The 17,879-nt window shown below is 43.5% G+C and overlaps 1 protein-coding gene across 2 annotated transcripts; it reads right to left on the bottom strand.

The window, feature by feature from the left end:
* Nucleotides 1-909: 909 nt before the first annotated feature.
* On the bottom strand, nt 910-11,961 carry SULT4A1 (sulfotransferase family 4A member 1). Of its 2 annotated transcripts, XR_003400359.1 has the most exons (7): nt 11,794-11,961; nt 10,292-10,372; nt 10,038-10,164; nt 7,522-7,616; nt 5,916-6,054; nt 3,234-3,363; nt 910-1,663 (listed from the first exon to the last, which is right to left on the bottom strand). XR_003400359.1 is itself a non-coding variant. In XM_026867899.1 (6 exons), exons 1-6 carry the CDS (start codon nt 11,854-11,856, stop codon nt 1,551-1,553), a joined length of 618 nt encoding a protein of 205 aa, XP_026723700.1. In that variant the 5' UTR covers nt 11,857-11,961; the 3' UTR covers nt 1,175-1,550. The 2 variants fall into 2 exon arrangements, 1 of the variants encoding a protein (XP_026723700.1); XM_026867899.1 differs by lacking the exon at nt 3,234-3,363 and having other exon boundaries at nt 1,175-1,663.
* Between the last annotated feature and the right edge of the window lie 5,918 nt (nt 11,962-17,879).

Genomic DNA, 17,879 nt, shown 5'->3' with positions numbered 1-17,879 from the left:
TTCTGCAGGTTTTCTGCCTTAAGTTGGGAGGCTGTGGGGAGGGGAGGGGAGCTGAGGCTTGGACAACGACGACCTGGTCTGAGAAGGAGGTCTAGAAAATGAGCAAACCACAATGCATGGAACACATCTTTTATTCAATAAGCAAGCAAGCACAGAAGTAGAATGTGTAGTGCTTAATATTCATACAGTACTAAAAATATAAAAATAGAAATAAAATTTCACTGAAAGCATTTTCACTCACAAATATACAAGGAAAAGTGCTGTCAAGCCACATCATGCCACACCACTTGCCAGTTGCTGAACTGACAGTTAAGTTTCCCAACAGAACTGAAACACTAAAAATCTGCTAGTCCTTCCTCAGAGCTTTTGGTGAGCCTGAGCCTGTGACTAGCAAAAATGGGCCTCCTGCAGCCGAGAACCTAAAACGCCTAGGTGTCATTACCTAACGGAACAGTAAAACCATTCTGGACAGTTTTAGTGATGGCAGCCTGCTTCAGGCTGTTTGCCTACCTGTCGTAGAGAAACAAACAAACAAAAAGATACAGAAATAAACGGGAATGCTGATTATAATGCAGCCCGGTCATGGCTAAGGATTCCTGCAGCCGTACTCCGCACCAAGAGCTGTGCAATACCCCCACCTGCCGGCACACTGCTCAAGTCTCTCCCTCCTCCAGCTGCGGTGCTCTGTCTGTCCCCACCCGGGGGCAGCCCAGACCCTGAGCAGGGCCACGCGTGCCCAACCCCAGAGCAGGGCCGAGGACACCCAGCACCGCACCCTCCCTCCTGCCCAACGGACATGATCCACGGTGATGCCCTCGGGACCTGCACCAGCTGCCGGGCTTTTAAACCCCACCTGGAGGGGCCGGATTAGGGCCTGGGGCTTGAGCAGCCTCTCCTCGGTGGCCTCTGGCAGGGGGCCGGGGCAGGCTGGGCACTGGGGCCAAGCCCAGCTCCACCGCACAGCCCTGGGGTACCAGCGCAGGACTGCCAGGTGTCACAGATGAGGGCGCACAGAGCCGAATGTGAACCCCACTTCGATCCGTTACTATTTTGGAATGGGATCTATTTATACTTGATACACCTGCTATAAAAATAAATGTGACGATTAACCCCTGAGATCATTCTAGCATACAGTTTTGGCCTGTTACTTCTTCCCCTCTGAAATAATTTTTTATTTGGTTTACGGACATTTACTTAGGTTCTAGTGAAAAGCTTTTATAAAACACATTAAATAATCGATGTGGGGCTGAAAAGGTGTACATTCTAGTTGCATATATGATACATACCTTATACGTATATAATACATTCCGTAACAGCTGAATATTCTAGTACTGCCGAGGAAGTTCTTGCATGTGGACAAAGGATTAAAATACTAGAAGATAAACAGCTGTTTAGGACCAAAGATAATTGTATCTGATATGGTTTACTTAGATTGTTTTTCTTTCTTTAAATCTTGTTACACATAATAGCTACGGTAGTTTGTCCAGCAGGTAATAAATGAATGCATAAAGCACTTCTAGCTATATTTGGATATCATATGCATGCATTTCTTATAAATAAAAATCAAACGTGAGGTCACATTTTCCCATCTTCTGTTTATAAACTAAATCAAATTTCTCATTCATTGAAACAGTGAAGATGTCTTTCCATAGCCCAACTCGTCCTGAAACACAGAGGAGGAACAGAGGTCAGAGAGCAGACACGACAGGACACCAAACACCTACAGTCTAATTCCGCGGGGCACCAGCTCTCCCCTGTGAGACACCGAAGTCCTGCCCTGCCCTGACAGCTCAACGGGACCCAAGGCTCTGCCTGGACCCGGCTCCCCTGCCACAACCCTTGCCAAGCCTTCAACAGGTACCATGCACCTTGTCATCTGCGCCAGCCAAGGCTTACACAGGAGCAATCCCCATTTTTGGGAGGTTTTGCTCCAGCCTTGGTCAGAAATGAACAGACTTTGGGGTGGGTGTTCCCTGAGAAGTGGATTTCTGGTTTCAGTGCCAACTATGGCTGTTTGGTAATTCCAACAGCTAACAAGACATTCGGAAATTAGTTTTGAAATTGCGCCTTCAGCATACACTGCTCAGAGAACTGTCTAAAAGGTAAGTGGAATGCAGAGTATTAAACTGATTATTGAGATGTAATACCATTACTAATTTCCCTTATTTTATGTTCAAAGATCAGTTCAACTGATGAACTGACGTTTCTCACTATGGAGAGAATTATTTGTTAAACACAAGTGCCTAGATGACCTCTTTAGGAGAGAACAAGTACCATGCACCCAGTGCGTGCCGTGGGAACTTTAATGGTGAACATAAGGAACAGGAAGCTTTTGGGGGATGCAGCAGGGACACTGAGCCCAACAGCCAGTAACCGAGCCGAGGACACTGCTGCACCCACCCAGCAAAGGCTGCAGCCCCCCTGACTGCTGTTTCAATGCGGTCCAGAACTGATCTAACCCCAAGTCAGCCAGTGTTACTCGTCAGTGAATGAGCCCCAATTCTCTTCTCATTTATGCTGGATATAAATAAAGACAAAATCTAGGCTTGTTCAACCAGAATAAATGAAAGGAGAATTGGGACAGTGCTACCAGAGAGTTTAATCATAACAGCAAGAACACAACTACATGCAGGGAGCTTAATTATGCATTTGATGCATAAGAAGAATACCCATTTAATTTAATTACCATTGCTTTTATGCAGCAACTCTGTAATTGAGTCCAAAGACAAAACTGTCTGGAACATCTACAAATTACATATTAACATGATGCTGCAGTATGTGTGGCCAGGGCCATTTTATGAAATCAGGATTTTCCTGTAACTCCTGACAGCATGACAGTGTTCTGGTTTGGTTTTGGGATCCAGAGATCGAGAGAACCTGAAACCTGACTGAAAACGCACCATTTCTTGTTTTCACCAAATTCCTCCTGTATCAAATAAAACATTAAGAAAACACTTGCAATCGTACACATCTGATCCTGATTTCAATTTTGCTCTGGCAACTATAATTGCATAAAGTACAGCATGAAGCATAAAAGCCTGTATTTCCCTTTCAATAACAACAATGAAACATTTTCTTTCTCTGGGAAAAAAAGATAAGCCTTTTATTTCTAAATCCCCCTAACAACATGTATGGACAAATGACAAGTTCTATAAAGGACATACACAGTGGATTATTTGTAACATTTTTTTTTTTTACTGTATGGATTGATAGCTTGTCAAAAAGTCACCCACCTGGTTTATGATTTGAATCATGCAACTGTGTAAATTATGATGTGATAAGAGTCAAATATAAGTAACATATCTAATCATTGCTCTGCTTTCACAGCAGCTCAGGCTTATCTTCAGAGTAAAGATCAATGTGCTAAAAGAAAAAAAAATGAAGAACTAAAATAAAGCAAAATAATAAAGTAAATGTAACTAATGACAAATTAAAAATATTTGAGACAAATTACAATAAGCTGTCATGTTACTGCCACCGTTCTTTGTCACAGGAACGAACGAGAAGGAACAAAGCACTGTTAATGAAGCTGCGTTCTGAAGTAACAAAATACTGTAACAGCCAGAGACAGCAAATAAAAGAAATACAAAACAAGGATATCTTTTAATAAAAAGCACACAGTGAACAAATGACAAAATATTACATTAACTGCTGCAGCTCCCTTCCTGCTCTATTACAAAACGGAGGCTCCTTTTGGAAGATTTGTGGATGGTGTAAACAAGGGGCTGTGCCCCCGCCCGGGCTGCAGCTGCCCCACCTGCCCACCGATGGTCTCACCAGCACCTCCCCGCTCCTCTCTCTCATATCACCACCTCACCCTTCTCCCACAAACACCTTTCTGGCTTTCAGAGGACGAGGAGGGGGGATCTGGGCTGTGCAGAGCACGCAGCAGCGCTGCTGCGCCATGGCTCCCCAGATCACAGGGGTCGGGAGCAGAGCCAGGCCTTGGTGTTAATGCAAGTCAACGGAGGAGAACGTGGCTCTGTTGTTTGTAAAATCCTGCACCAACATACAACGTTCTCCCCAAGGTCCTCAGGATGTCTGACCAGACTCGTTAATTCGGGGTCTTGTCTTCCCAGCAGACAAGTGGGTCAGTAATCAGTTAGGCAACGTGCTGCAAAATCCTACTGCCAAAGAGAGGGTTGTTTTCATGCAAGATATAAGTTGTATTACACGCAGAATTTTCAGTTTGAAGGAGTAAGGGGAGGGTAGGATTGGAGTTGAAAGCAAGATAACTAGGAACAGAAAAACACACTGTTCGGTGGAGACTCTGCCAGAATCTATAGGGAATGTATCGGGTCACCATTTCAGCTGGGAACTCCTACAGGAATCTGGTTTCCATGTCCTGCTGTAGTAACCAGAGCGCACAGCCCCCCCAGAACACACCAAGAGCCTTTCCACACCACCTGTGCAAAGTCACAGGTAGAAGCAAGGAGGTGTGAGCAACGGCTTTTTTCCAAGTATGACATTCTGAAACTCTGTGCCAACGTACAGAGGACAAGTTATCCTGGGTCAGTTACTCTGGTGATAGTCTGGGCTGAGTAAGGGAAAACTGGCTTAAGGCTCTGCCGAGAAAGCCACAAAGGCAGAACAAAACATCAGCAAATCTGCTTCCAGGGGACCGGGGGACTCCGCACGGACCGGAGCCAGTGTCGGTAAGGTTACAGTCGACTGATTAAAGCTGAGTGCAAAGAAGTTATACAAGAGACTTCTGTGAGGCATGTGATTTTAGTGCTTTTTAACAGAACTACAGAATGTCAACAAAAGGCATGATACAGTAAACAAATGGCCAACGCAAAATTACTAGTCAAGGAAGAATGATGATACTGTGTATTTTTATCGGAGATTTGAAAATAATTATAAAAATTACAGCTGATAAAATCTGCGGATAACAAGAAGGTTGGCAGAGAGGGGTAGTATGGGAAGGTCTGAAGCTTAAGAACAAAGTATCTGGGTGGTGCTCCCTGAGTAAGGGACAAGAACCTGCAAATTAGTTCCTCTGAAAAAGACTCTGTGGTCACGATAAATGCCACACGCTTTGGGTACGATGCTGCGGCAAAGAGCGCTCGTGTGGCCACGGATGGACAAACAAGGGAGACAGGGAGAGAAAGTGCCAGTTGAAACTGGATTAAATCAGTGGATAAAGTGATTTTATGGTCTGGGCAAGGCACTCGTGAGGCTGACAGAAATCCTCCACATTATGCCCTTGTTTTTAGAAAGAGTTGCCAAGTGCTGTGAAGCAGCCGACAGAAGATAATTTGAGGGAGACTTACTGGGGTCACTCTTTTATGCTTATCAGAAGGAAGACTGAGAAAGGACTTCATTTCTTGACTTTACCAAAGGACAGATGTGTCAGCTGTTTAAAGGGCACTTCAAGTTCCTAGAGAAAGACCTCACCAGAGTAAACATCAAGCAGCTAAACATATTTTAAACAGCTGAGGTAGACAATGAAAAGAAAAAGCTCATATTAAAACTACAGCTCCTTGTCATTTCACACCTTCATATCAGAATTCTCTGCTACTCTAGAAAATCTGATCTACTTAAACACAAGGGCTTAGGCCAGGATAAACTATATGGAAGTGTGTGGGCTTTGACATGCCAAAGGTCAGAAGGAGCAGTGCAGCTTCTCAGCCTGAATAGCTCTGTCTGTTCAAGAAAGCCAAAGACCAACGCGGTGGTTTGCACGGTGCTGAGAACACCCTGCTCACCCTGGAGGTTGCCTTCTTTTCCAGTCACTTCTACATAACTTTATTTCCAAACAAACCAACCCCCGAACTGCACCAACAATCGGTTACCTCCCATCACGTACACAGCAGCATTCTGCCAACACCTCAACACATCCTGGAGGTCACTAAGTGGTCAGTCCCTTCTTGCAATCTCCCCTGTACGAGTTTTACTGCGGGTTTTAAACATACCCCTGCCCACGGGAAGTGCTTCCGCGTTACAGCACTGATCGATGAGCTGATGGCAGTGTTCCACCATGGATTCCAACTGTGCTTTGTCGTAAGAAACTCCTAAGAACCTCACCAGTTGCTCAACCATTGTTGCTAGGTCCTGTAAGAGAGGACGAAAAAATAGTTTATTTTACAATATTTCAAAAGCCTTTTTAAAAAATGAGTTCAAGTATTTCAAAATAAGTTATATCCTGATGTGCATGAAAAATACAAATGCAGAAGATGTAGAAACACTTCGTCTTAATATTTTGCCACCTTCTAATTTGCTGCAAATAAACACGTTCCAACTAACTAAGGTAAGACAGGCTGGCAGAGAATACAGTTGTGTAAGATCACACCTTCAAACATTAGAATGGGGAAGTGCAAAGTAATGGTGATGCTTCCCACTTCAGACAACACCACACCCTCAACTGATCACTTCGGAATAGCAGCCTATTGTGGAGGAAGTCAAAGTTACTTTTATTTTGGTTTTGGTAAAATAAATGGCTACAAACATTAGAACAGCCCCTCCTTGTGGTTAGCTGCTGGGACTGCATTCACGTAGATGGAAAGGATGGACTGAGGCAGCCTCTGAGGATAAGGAGCTGTTAGTTTATACATCCAGAACTCCAGGGTCCCTGAGCACGAGCAGGACTGCTGGCAATGCAGGGACAGAATGGCAATGTTTACTGGGCAGCAGAAAGATACGGCGATGCCACCAGCACCCGCCCGTGAGCAGAGTTAGGAAGACATCATTATTAGGAATAAATCATTATTCAAAGCCATGGGTTTGAAGCCATTTCTGCTAAACTTTTAAAATTATCTAATCGTATTACATCTTTTAGCATCCGACTCCATCAGAAGGCTCAGTAAAGCCGAAATGATCATTTATCAGCTTTACTGAGTTCTACCCCGATTCTGCCATTTTGTAGCTTTAGAGATAGGAGCTGGGTTTTTCCTGTGTTTACATTAATCTTCCAGTCAAATAAACATTTTGAAGAGTTTTCATTAATTCTCAAAAATGTATTATTGCAATAGCAAATGGAGGCCAATGTTCGATGTAGTATTTCCACTAAATTTCTGATTAAAACTAAAGTGGATTCATCAGCCAGCATACTGTAAGGACCCAATAATTATGTTCACCTTATGCTACATGGCCATCCCTAATTGTTCTCAACACTGTTTCACAGAAGACAGTAAGAACAAGCAAATAATCAGAAGCAACGACAAATATATAGGACAAAATACTGATGATATACTTTTTTCCTCACTGATACTGCACACACAGCGAGAGGTTTCTGTTAAAGAATGTCCAAGGCCGAGTGTAGCAACCAGAGAACAGTCCCACAGCTCTGCCTTCCCTGCGGGCAGTTTAGCACCTCTGGACGCAGGCAGATTCCTGAGTAAATTACCAGGTTTATGAAACTGCTGAAAGTCCACAGAAGCTACTGAATGCCAGTGCTTTAAAAGCGGTGTCAGACATTAGGAAGCCCCAATATGGACATAAGAAGCCAATTTTGTACTTTACGTATTTTAAACACTAAGTGCTACGTGTAATTAAAATACCTTTTTGGTACATCTAACCTACCTTGTGCATATCTTCATACTTAAGAAAAAGTACGTTGGCATCCATGTGATGTTCCCAAAATTCCTGCACATGCTCAAACCACGAACCATATCCTACTGCAAAGACATTATGATTGATTGGCATGAGGAAAATGAACATTTTTCTTATTAATGCCTTTTCAAAAAGTAAAAAAAGGAGAAAAAAATTAACTAGAGAGGTTCACAGCCCCAGGAGAAGAGTGACTGGTTTTGACCCACTGCCATGCACAGCAAGGAACTTAATTAAAAAAGTTTTTTCTACCAGTTTGGAATACTCCAAAGCACTAACTTACCATAAAGATAAAATGTTCAACTGCAGATGCCACCATATTTCATGATGGACCTCTTGGAGCTCAGTATTAACACGACTGAACAGAAATTGGCCCAAATTAAAAACCACAGATAGCTTTGTAGGTGGCTGCAAGCTGTGTGAATTCCTTCAGCTAATGTACCACACTGCAGCTTCCTTCACCTAGACGCTAGCTACAGCACTCATGGCAAATTCTGCAGAGTACTTTGCATAATCCAAGCTTCAAACAATGCAGCTAACATGCACTGAATTTGTTTCAAGATAGTCAGGTGTAAGGAGGGGGAAAAAGAGTGGGATTGTGTTGTTTGGGCTCAGTGCTGCTCCCTCTAGCAGCACTTTCACTTCTTAAGGTTTTTGGCTGCTCTGTTGCTTCCATGAGATGTAAGCATTTAGCTAAATGCTAAATTGACTGTACTACAAAACACTCCAGTGGCACAATTATGGACACAGAACATGCTGTGATGTTTTACTGACTCCGGGAGGTCGTGATAAATCAGCTACCTGCTACAAGTCAAAGATAATTAACTCCTGGGATACTTATATAAAATAAAAAAAAAAGAGTATAGAACCTTCCTCCTATCTTAGGAGACCTTCTAAGGTGTTTTTCATTTGTGTCCAGTCTAGAAGTTCCCGATCACGAGCTGCAGATAAACATCCCCTTCTCAGGGAATGAAAAAGCTAAAGGTGAGCTGGAATGGAAGGAGAGCATTTATGCTCCCTGCACAGGATGGCAAGAGAAAGCAGCAAAGGTTTCTAAGGCCTGTTAAGTAACCTCCACTAGTAGGCTTTTACTTTTCCTTCCCTTTATTTTTAGCTCATTTAGCATCAACTCCTCCAAATTCCAGGTTGAAGGAGTTTGCTGCACTGGATCTAGAGGGGTCCCGCTATCAGAGCACAAGGTCCCTGGAGAATTCTTAACATTACATTAAGGTATCATAGAGAAGATTTTTGTAAAGAAATAGCAGGCAGTAAAAAAAAATTTTTTCCTTCTTAGCTAGAAAGTGTGGTAACCCATTGGCAAAAAGCCCAGTGGCAGCCAGTCAGTGAGAAGACAGGGCTTGTCTCCCCTCTAAGTTTACTGAGCTAGCACAAAGGAGTTACCTAAGGCAGCGCAGCCCGAGTGGGAACACAGCGGGCGGGGGGTCAGGAAACAGCCCCCACTGCCAGGAGTTACGGGGTGAGCAGCTGAGCTAAAGCAGTTTCAGACAGCAGCAGCCTGCAACTGCCTTCCCACAGGGGTGTGCTTCAACTTACTGACGCACTCTGGATCAGTCTCACTAAACCAGATTTGTGTGTCTTAACTGGTATCTCGCAAAGGACAAGCCTTGAGTTTTTGGATGAAATTAAAAGTACGTGGTCTTGAATTCACCGTCACATTTTTCTACAGGATCCCTGCCTCAAGAGCTCACAGTCTGAGGCATTTACTTGGAGTGATTTGGGGTTGGTGAACCTTCCTCCTGGGCTGTGATTGAGCACAGGCTGTCCGGGGGTCAAGTGTCTGAGTGTTGCTACATCCAATTCCTCCCCCTGGCCCAATTGCCTGTGTATTGCTGAGTCATTTAAACTGGTTTGGGGTTTTTTTCCCCAGAGTTAGTGGCTGTTCCCTGTATTTGATCGCTTGATTCAGGTCCCCAGGATGTGACTTGCTGAAGTGGGGAGCAATCCCAGATGCAGCAGAAGTTAGAAGGATCAGTGTTTCAGACAAAAAAAAAAAAGTTATTTTCAAGGCTGGTGTCCTAATTGTCAAACTGAACTCCTTGGATCAGCAAATATTTGACAGCTAAATCTTGCTAAAATATTGAAGTAATTACCAAGGGAAAATATAACCTTGATGAACAGTAAGACTCCTGGAAAGTGGCTAACAGTGAGGTACAATTGAAATGATGCTGGGAGCATTCACCACCTCTCACAAGGTACCTGGTACCTTGCAAACTGAATTTTAGAAGAGTTTTGCCTGAGCTAAGTGGAACGCTGCTGAGCCCCTGGGGTCAGGTGCTGCAAGGCAGTTCTTTACAAGGCATGGCCGTGGCTTGGACAAACCTGCAGCCACGCAGCACTATCTGTAGCAACCTCCTTGCTGTATATGCAAAACAAATGCACCTTTATCCAGTTCATTTCTGTACTTGCAGGAAGAATGCAGAGATGAAAATAAATGTGTAACAGCGTGTGCAGAGAGAACAACTCCTTACACTTGTCATTCATAAACCTTCTGCAGAACTCCTGAAAGGTCCCTCTGTAGCTCATGGTCCTTAGGGAGCGGTGAAACTGGTAATAAGACACCACCAGGTCTTTGGGGTTGCGAGCCATGTATATTACCTGGGATGAGGGGAGGAAAAAACAGATCATCCTACTGAAAGCTTTCTCCCCACCCCACTCCCCAAAGCACTTAAACAACTTCTGCCAGTACACAGTTAAAACAAACATGATTTCATTTCACTTTTACCTTTGAATTGCCATTATGGAGGTCAGAAGGCAAGAACCGATATGGCAGGTGGCTTTTTATGAGGCGAGGAGATGTCAGTTCCTACAATAAAGCAGACAGAAACACCTGTTATTGTGCATTAGCTTTTGGCACATCCTGAGCTGTCATACTTGAAGCCCTTTACTGTACTGAGTCACATTTACAAATTCACTACTTAAACTAACAGGAGTCTTGGGCTAGAAATTAGGTCAAAGAGTTACATCTCTTTCTTAAATGTCAGAAGGCTGGATAATCTGTTGGGGTTCCTCATTAGGTTTCTTTCCTCCTTTTCTTTTCAAAGTACTTTTGTTTGTAGGACCTTCTCGGGAAGAGAGTGTACTAGTTGAAGATTCTTAATATCAAACTAACCTTGTTTCCGGGGAGGCTTCCACTAAAATTCCTTGAAAAATATCAGAAGCTCTGAAAACCCTACCCCCAACTTCTTGAAAATTTTACTCTTGTGATTTATTTTATCCTCAGAATTAGGCCCAGACAATCGAAAGGTTTATCTGAGCGTGTGAACATCTTTCAAACAGCGTATATTTCTATCAGTTGAGGTAAGAATTGTCTTATGACACCAATCATCTTCCAGTAGTTAAAAACTGCGTAAATCCATACTGGATCAAGTTGCTGACACCCAGTGTAGGTAACGGGGTGCAATCCCCAATCAAACCTCTGGCTGTTGCCACCACTCACGTGCGTCAAGGCAGCACTGAGGTCTCACTGGACTAGGCAGCACACAGATGAAAAAGAAAAGCAACCTCTGACCCCTAAATATTCTCAGCCTAAAGCAGGCTGATGCTGTGCTGTCACTGACCAGAAGCAGCTTAATTTTATCCATGCCGGCCTCAGCTAGCTCGGTTCAGTGAGCACTGCAGCTGTCGGAGGATGGAGCCCAGGATTCTGCCTCATCATTCCAAGACATGCCTGTATCAGTAAGTTACAGCAAGGACAAGATCACCGTTATATGCCACGCCACCAGTCTGAGGCATTCTTAACAGTGTGGAAGTCACTTCACACAGAATATTCCAAACTCCTCACACTACACCTACGGAGTCTGCAGACCCACAGACCCTGTTCTCTAAGGATTTAGATGTGTAAATTCAGAAGAGTGGGTCTACAGATCCATAGATCTCTGTATCTGTAGTTCCTCTCTCACAAATTCAGGGAAGGAATCAAAGCAAATTGTTCTTATTTGGGCAGCTTCTGTTTACATAAGCAAGGGAGACTTGGAACTTTTATTCAGAAAACCCACTGCCAAGGTATTAAGGACATGGAGAAACATCTAAAGCATTAAATATAGTATAATAAAGCTTAATAAAAGCAATTTTAAAATAACCTAATAACACTCTGAATCATTCCAACAAACTGAGCGAGTCCAGTGATGAAAAGGGCAAGGACACAGGGTGATATGAAGTTATAGATATGGAACCGAGGAAAAAGATACCCAGATGTTGAAAGACTTTCTTTGCAATAAATTGTACCTTGATGATGTCCAGACCAGGCTGAGGGTACTCTAGGACTGGAAGTTGTTCATCTATATTCATTAGTCCAATCTCATCTGGATCAGCTCCCTGACTCACTAGATATACCACTTCCTGCAGCAAGCCTGTGCCTGCACAAACCAAACAACGAAAGAGAACAGATTGTATTACAGTTCTTATCTAAACAGAGGCATATGAAGGGAGACCTAGACACAGAAATAATGGTAACTTTTGTCCTTAACAGTCTGCTGCGAAACAAGTCTGGAACTACTGTTTTAACATAGCATGTCTGCTCCCTTAGTTTTATTTTAAACACAATGATCTCCTTTCACATAAAAGACCAGAGTTTTTTCTTCAGTAATAATTTAAATACGTTTCTATCTCCCAATCATTTTACCTGTGAGTCAGGATGCGTTTATAGAAAGCTCTTCCCCTGTGAATGTTAGCTAGGCAAAACAGTACTATTTTTATTACTACATTTTAGAAATGAAAAAAAATGAGGTGGACAGACATCACCCAAGTTCACAAAATGCATTAGTGGCCATACTGGGAGCCTGCCAGCATCCTCTATTCTAAATTGCAGGCAATTCTACTGTTATGCAATCATTTCAGAGTCTATTTATACCTCCACGTTATGGACTGGATAAACCACTGAATGCATCAATGCAGAGGGAGTTAGTCATGAGCTTTAGAGGCCCCAAGTACGTGTCTCTCTCCAGCCTGAGGACATTTACAAAGCAACCATTAGATATTGCAGCCTTAATGACTGTGGAAAAATTAATAGGGAATCCAAACAGAAGTTTGAACAGGGCAACCGTTTCAAATTATTTTACCTTCATGCAGGTTGAAAACCCTCAAACCAGACAAATAAAGCTTCAGAGATATGTGACAGAGGATTATGAAGAGAAAGGCACAGGCTTTGGGCGAGATGGAGGGAGAGAGTGAGGAGAGAACAAAGCGAGCCGGCAGGGAAGGGACCGACAGGTCAGATGTCAAGACATCCTGAATACTGAACAGATAGACCAATTATCCAGGGGTTGTGAGCGGTAAGGAAAACAGGGCTGGGATTTAGTCTCTCATGTTGCCTAAAGGAACAAGTAACTGTTCCAGAACTCCTTACAAACACCAGGCCCACCTCAGCATCCCAAGGCCTTGGAAAGATAAGCTGCAACCCCGAGATCGTGCCTCTAGTTCCTGTTCTAACCTGAAGAGAACTTGCACGTAACTTGTAACAGTCGCTAGTTCATTCGTGTTAACCAGCACGCTAACAGACACGGTTCGTACAAATTCTGTATGCTGTTCCAACACAAACAAAACCGGCATACCGCTATTCAGATATTTTTTAAATCTGAGCTAGGAAGAGTTAAAAAAAGCTGATGTGCTTTAGAGGCTGCTTAGAGTGAACAGTCAAGATACAACGTGAAAGAACACACACGCCTCCAAGAACTGATTTGGAGAGTAACTACTTTAAGACTCCTCTGTGTTCTGACTGATTGGTGGGTAAATTAAATTGGCTTGGAAAAAAAAGAAACTTTTGCATTACCATCACCCAGAGACAGCTGTCACAGACTTAATACACAGTTGCCCCTGAGGCTGTTCACTCTGCATTTTTAAGTACAAGCATATATTTTATACATTAAAATTAACATACAGATAGTACTTCAGTATCAGTCTGTGTGACTCTGAATGAGCACAACCCTTGTTCTCATTAAATATTTATTCTGACAGGAGACACCCTGGTTCTCCATAATTTATTTCTGTATTTCCAATTCTGTCTGCAAAGAAAAATGCTATTGCAGCAACCTTGTTCCGTGAAAGGAAAAGGAGTAACTGCACGGTGATAATTAACACCACCAGGACTGTAGAATTTTCGTTACTCAGCTGCTCTCTAGGCAAAAAGGAGCCATCTCCTTTGTGCCTCCGAATAGCAAAGGGCCGCAGAGTTGAGGCAGAACTCTGCTGGAACTTCAGAGGAGCAGCGTGTTCCCTACCAGCTCTCCACAAAGTCCCACAGACCAGCAGGAGCTGAGGGCCAGGAAGCACAGCCCCCAAGGCCTTACCTAGCTAGGCCAGGCCCAGGGCCATGCCCTAGACTTGTGCTGGCTGCTAACAGACCCGCAGAGCACTGCAGAGACTCGAACGGACACCCCCGTGCAGGAGCACGGGATGCGGGCCTTTGGAAGCTCCAGTCTTCATCTCAACGTGCCTCCAGCCAAACCAGTGATTCACTGAAAGAGTAATGCTGGGGACAGGTACTCAAGGCAGAAAAATAAAACCCTCCATCAAGTACGGGTCCTTTAAAGCACTGCTTTAACTCCGTGAACGCCAGCGCTAGTTGTTAACACGCCTGGGCACACCTGACCGCAGCGATGGCCGTGGTGCTGTGCGCATTCCCACGCCCAATTCACACCGCAGACAGCGGTCCTGCAACATCGCTTCCACAAAGGGGAGGCTTGCAAGCTGACAGTCAGACGCCTGGCTTCTGCCCACCCAGCAGTTAGGATTTCTCCTCCCTACATGTGCAGTAGGACCACTGATCCCAGTTTCTTTTCTGCTAGTTTTCACTTTTGCCACTCACTATATTAGACTGATTTTTTTTTTTAAAATCCACGCTAGCTCCTACACTGCCCTGCTTAGGATTTTCAGGGTCTTAATGCAAATGAAAGAGATTTAACTTCTGAGGGAACGTGATTTTTTTTTAACTCATCACCCTCAACCAATTATCATTATCCCACACATACATTCCCAAGAGCCCAATGAAAAACAAGTTACCATTGACCTGATCTCCTGCTTTAAAAAAAAAAAACCCTAAACCATCACACACTTATTTGTTTGAAAAGAAAAAAGAAAGCTAAAAGACTTTATAGATATAATTAGATTATATATAACCTGCTCACATCTTTATTAGGATTAAAACCCAGTCAAATTAAATTACAGGTATTGAAGGTGTGAGTTCTTTCAGTTTAGAAGTGATGGCTTAACCACCTAGCAATGGAGAACTGGCAGCCCAGATTCCAGACACACCTGCCAGGGCAGGATTTTCTAGCCTCTGGGAATACCAGCCGACTGGAAAGCCAGACAATCCGGGGGTGCTGCACCTACGCATGTGATGAGAGGCCCAAGCCCAGAGTGGGGCCAGCAGAATTTATTAAATTTACCACTGTGGGAGGGGAATGCGAGTCCTCTACTGCAGCCCCATCTGTATAGCAAACAAAGGAACTGGCCATTTGAGCCAACTGACTTAAACAGATGTCTCTGGAGATGCGCAAAATCCACCACTTTACAGGTAAAAGAGAGTAAATTGCTGAAACTTATTTTTCAAATGAGATTATGGGAATAACTGTCAATAACCCCAGTCTATCACAAAACACAGCCAGATCTAAATGTCAGAAACTTTCTTAGTAAAAGGGAAAATGATAATGCTTGTTGGAGCTAAGGTGGTGAAGGAAGCTAAAGAAAAAAAAGATGCAGAGATTGTCTTTATACTCCTTAGATTTCTGGCCTTGCTGCTAACAATGATTTATGAGTATTACTCGATTTTAAAGTGAAATTAAAGGATTAAGTCACAAAGTAGAAAAGCTGGCGCATATGCGTATGAAGCCAAGGTTTTTCTTGGAGACAAACAGTGGATCTTGGTATTTGTCCATCGTTTTCTCCTTGTGTGCTGAATGCATGTGCAGGTACATGCCCGCCTCACTTGGGATGGTATGGAAGGAGTAAACACTCACGGACAAACAGGATCCATCTGTCAGCCTTGGGGCATGAGGTGCCAGATGCAGCATTTGTAAGCACCCAGCAATTCCACCCTTCCTTCTTCCAGCTGTGGCAGATCCCCGTCTCATCCTGGAGGAAGACTGCTGGCCCTGCTACCTCTCAAAGGTCATATTGCCAAAACGTATGAAGTTTATTGATGTTTACCCAATTCCAACTAGGAGCCAGTCAGCATCTGAGGAACTTCAGCGCGCTGTACCTGGGAAACGCTCTTCCCTGACAAAAGCTCTTCTGTTCTGTCAGTACAAAACCTCAGGAGAAAACAAGAGTATTCCAGATTATCACACAATATCTGGAAGAGCTGGGATGGAAAACAGGTGCAGTAAGGTACTGCCAGAATCCTCATGTTTTTAGGAGAGCCTTTTAAATTCTCTGTGAACCTGCATTTCTCCTGCGTAGCAGCCTGGCCACAGCCCCTTGCAGGCGTGCTAGCTGGCTGTGCTGTCCCTCCTGTGATGCCTGGCGACGCACAGAAATCAGGACTCATTAAGAACCCTATAAGGCCTACAGCAGCCCCTGCGATGACTGGAACTCCATCCGTACCCTTTTTAACGGCCAATAGTACTCCCTCCTGCGCTGTGCCTGTCTTCTGACACCAGCTGGAGTCTCTGGGGGAGGGACAACTAGTCTTTGGCACAGCTGTTCACTGGCTCCTCTCACTACTTTCTGGCCACTGGCACACTCCCATGCAGACACCAAACCTCAAAGTGAACTGGCAGATATAAAACCATAAAATTTCCTGTGAAATTTTGCTTCCCTACATGGTCATTTATTTCAGCTTTCTCCCCTATATATCAGCTAACATCGGACAAACCTGCAGCTCAAGGATGCAAAGGTATTTGGTATATTCCTTTTACTCACCCCTTGTTTGGAAACCACATGAAAAAATAAAGAAATACTAACGTTAGTATGAACAATCTTCTAGCACTCCCAATTAGTTGCACTTTGTTTGATCTACCAGTACTTGATCAAGTTTCAGCTAATACAATGCAACGGACCCATTATGACTCATAATTTTTTTATAGCACTGGTAGATGGAAGTGCTCATCACAAACAAGGGCTGCTAAAGCTGTCAGATTGGCCTAGCAAGTGCTGTAAAGCAATTCCCCACACCCTTGTTCTAATTACCTGCAACTCATTCCCCCTTTCACCAATTTCAGTGCATACCTGCAGGTAAGCATGAGAGATTCATCTTCACCCTACAACAGTGGAGGGAAAAATCAGATCTTTCCATTAGAAGAAAACAATTTCCAAACCATAAAAACATCTCTTCTTTGTATGTCCAAGTTCTCCTACATCTTGGAATTCCAACTGGCTTAAGAACAGGAATTTTCATTATCAATTAGGGTTTTAATACTAAAAATAATGTATACAGCTTGATACTATATTCTCAATTCTTTTTTTCCTAGAGGAGACCAAGGATTCAGGGAAAAAAAAGGCTGAAAGTGTGATGGTATGTTGCCAACATTTCTGACTGACGTTTTTGTGTAACATTCAGTAAGCACAGTCTGACTTATCAATTTATTTTTCCACTTGCAGTTACTGGCTTTTAAAAAAAAACCTCCAACAGCTTAAATTCTGCTTGTCTTTCACTAGACTTACATCAGAGAATGCAGACATGGGTCCGTTCAGTCCGGGTTGTGGTTGGAATGTGTTTCATGAGAGGCTGTGAACAGCAAACTATGAAAACTGTATTCTGTTTAGGACTAAAATGTACTTTCTGTTCAGTAAAAAAAGCTGTCACTTAACTGTTGACATGTATTATCCATAGAGTTATTGCTACTATGTACAATGCAGTACCCTAAAGCACTGTCTTAATGAACTGGTTACAAATCAGTGTTATTTTTGGTCAACACCTCAGTAGTATTTTTAAAGAGCAGCCTGAGTCCCAAGTCTCCCTTACATAAGCACTAAGTGCCCAGCAGGCAGAGGTCCACAAAGCAAAGGCCTCTTGTGGAGAACAGCTGGGGCAAAAAGTGCTTTTCTGTCGCTCTGAGTAAGCCCCAACATCCTCACACACACTGCAGCAAGGACTGGGTAAGTACTGCACCGACAGCCCGAAGGACTGAGTCAGGCCCCCAGACTGCTCAGGAACAACAAGGAGCCACAAGTTTGTCTTTATCTGCCTGACTCATGAGTTGTGTCTTCATGCTTGTCTCCACATTCATGATTTAGTCATATCTAGGTGTCCCAGATTTTGTTACAGGTCCTTCACTGACAGCTGATACTGGTTGGTAACTGATATTTCTTGGTATCAAATAATCACAGGAAAAAGTATTTTACTCTTCTCTTCAAGCTTTAGCTGGGCTGGTAAA

Source organism: Athene cunicularia, assembly GCF_003259725.1.
Source record: "Athene cunicularia isolate RWA chromosome 1 unlocalized genomic scaffold, athCun1 chr1_part2, whole genome shotgun sequence".
NCBI classification, from domain to species: domain Eukaryota; kingdom Metazoa; phylum Chordata; class Aves; order Strigiformes; family Strigidae; genus Athene; species Athene cunicularia.
Note: the sequence above shows the minus strand (reverse complement) of the source record. Positions and strands in the feature narration are given on the sequence as shown.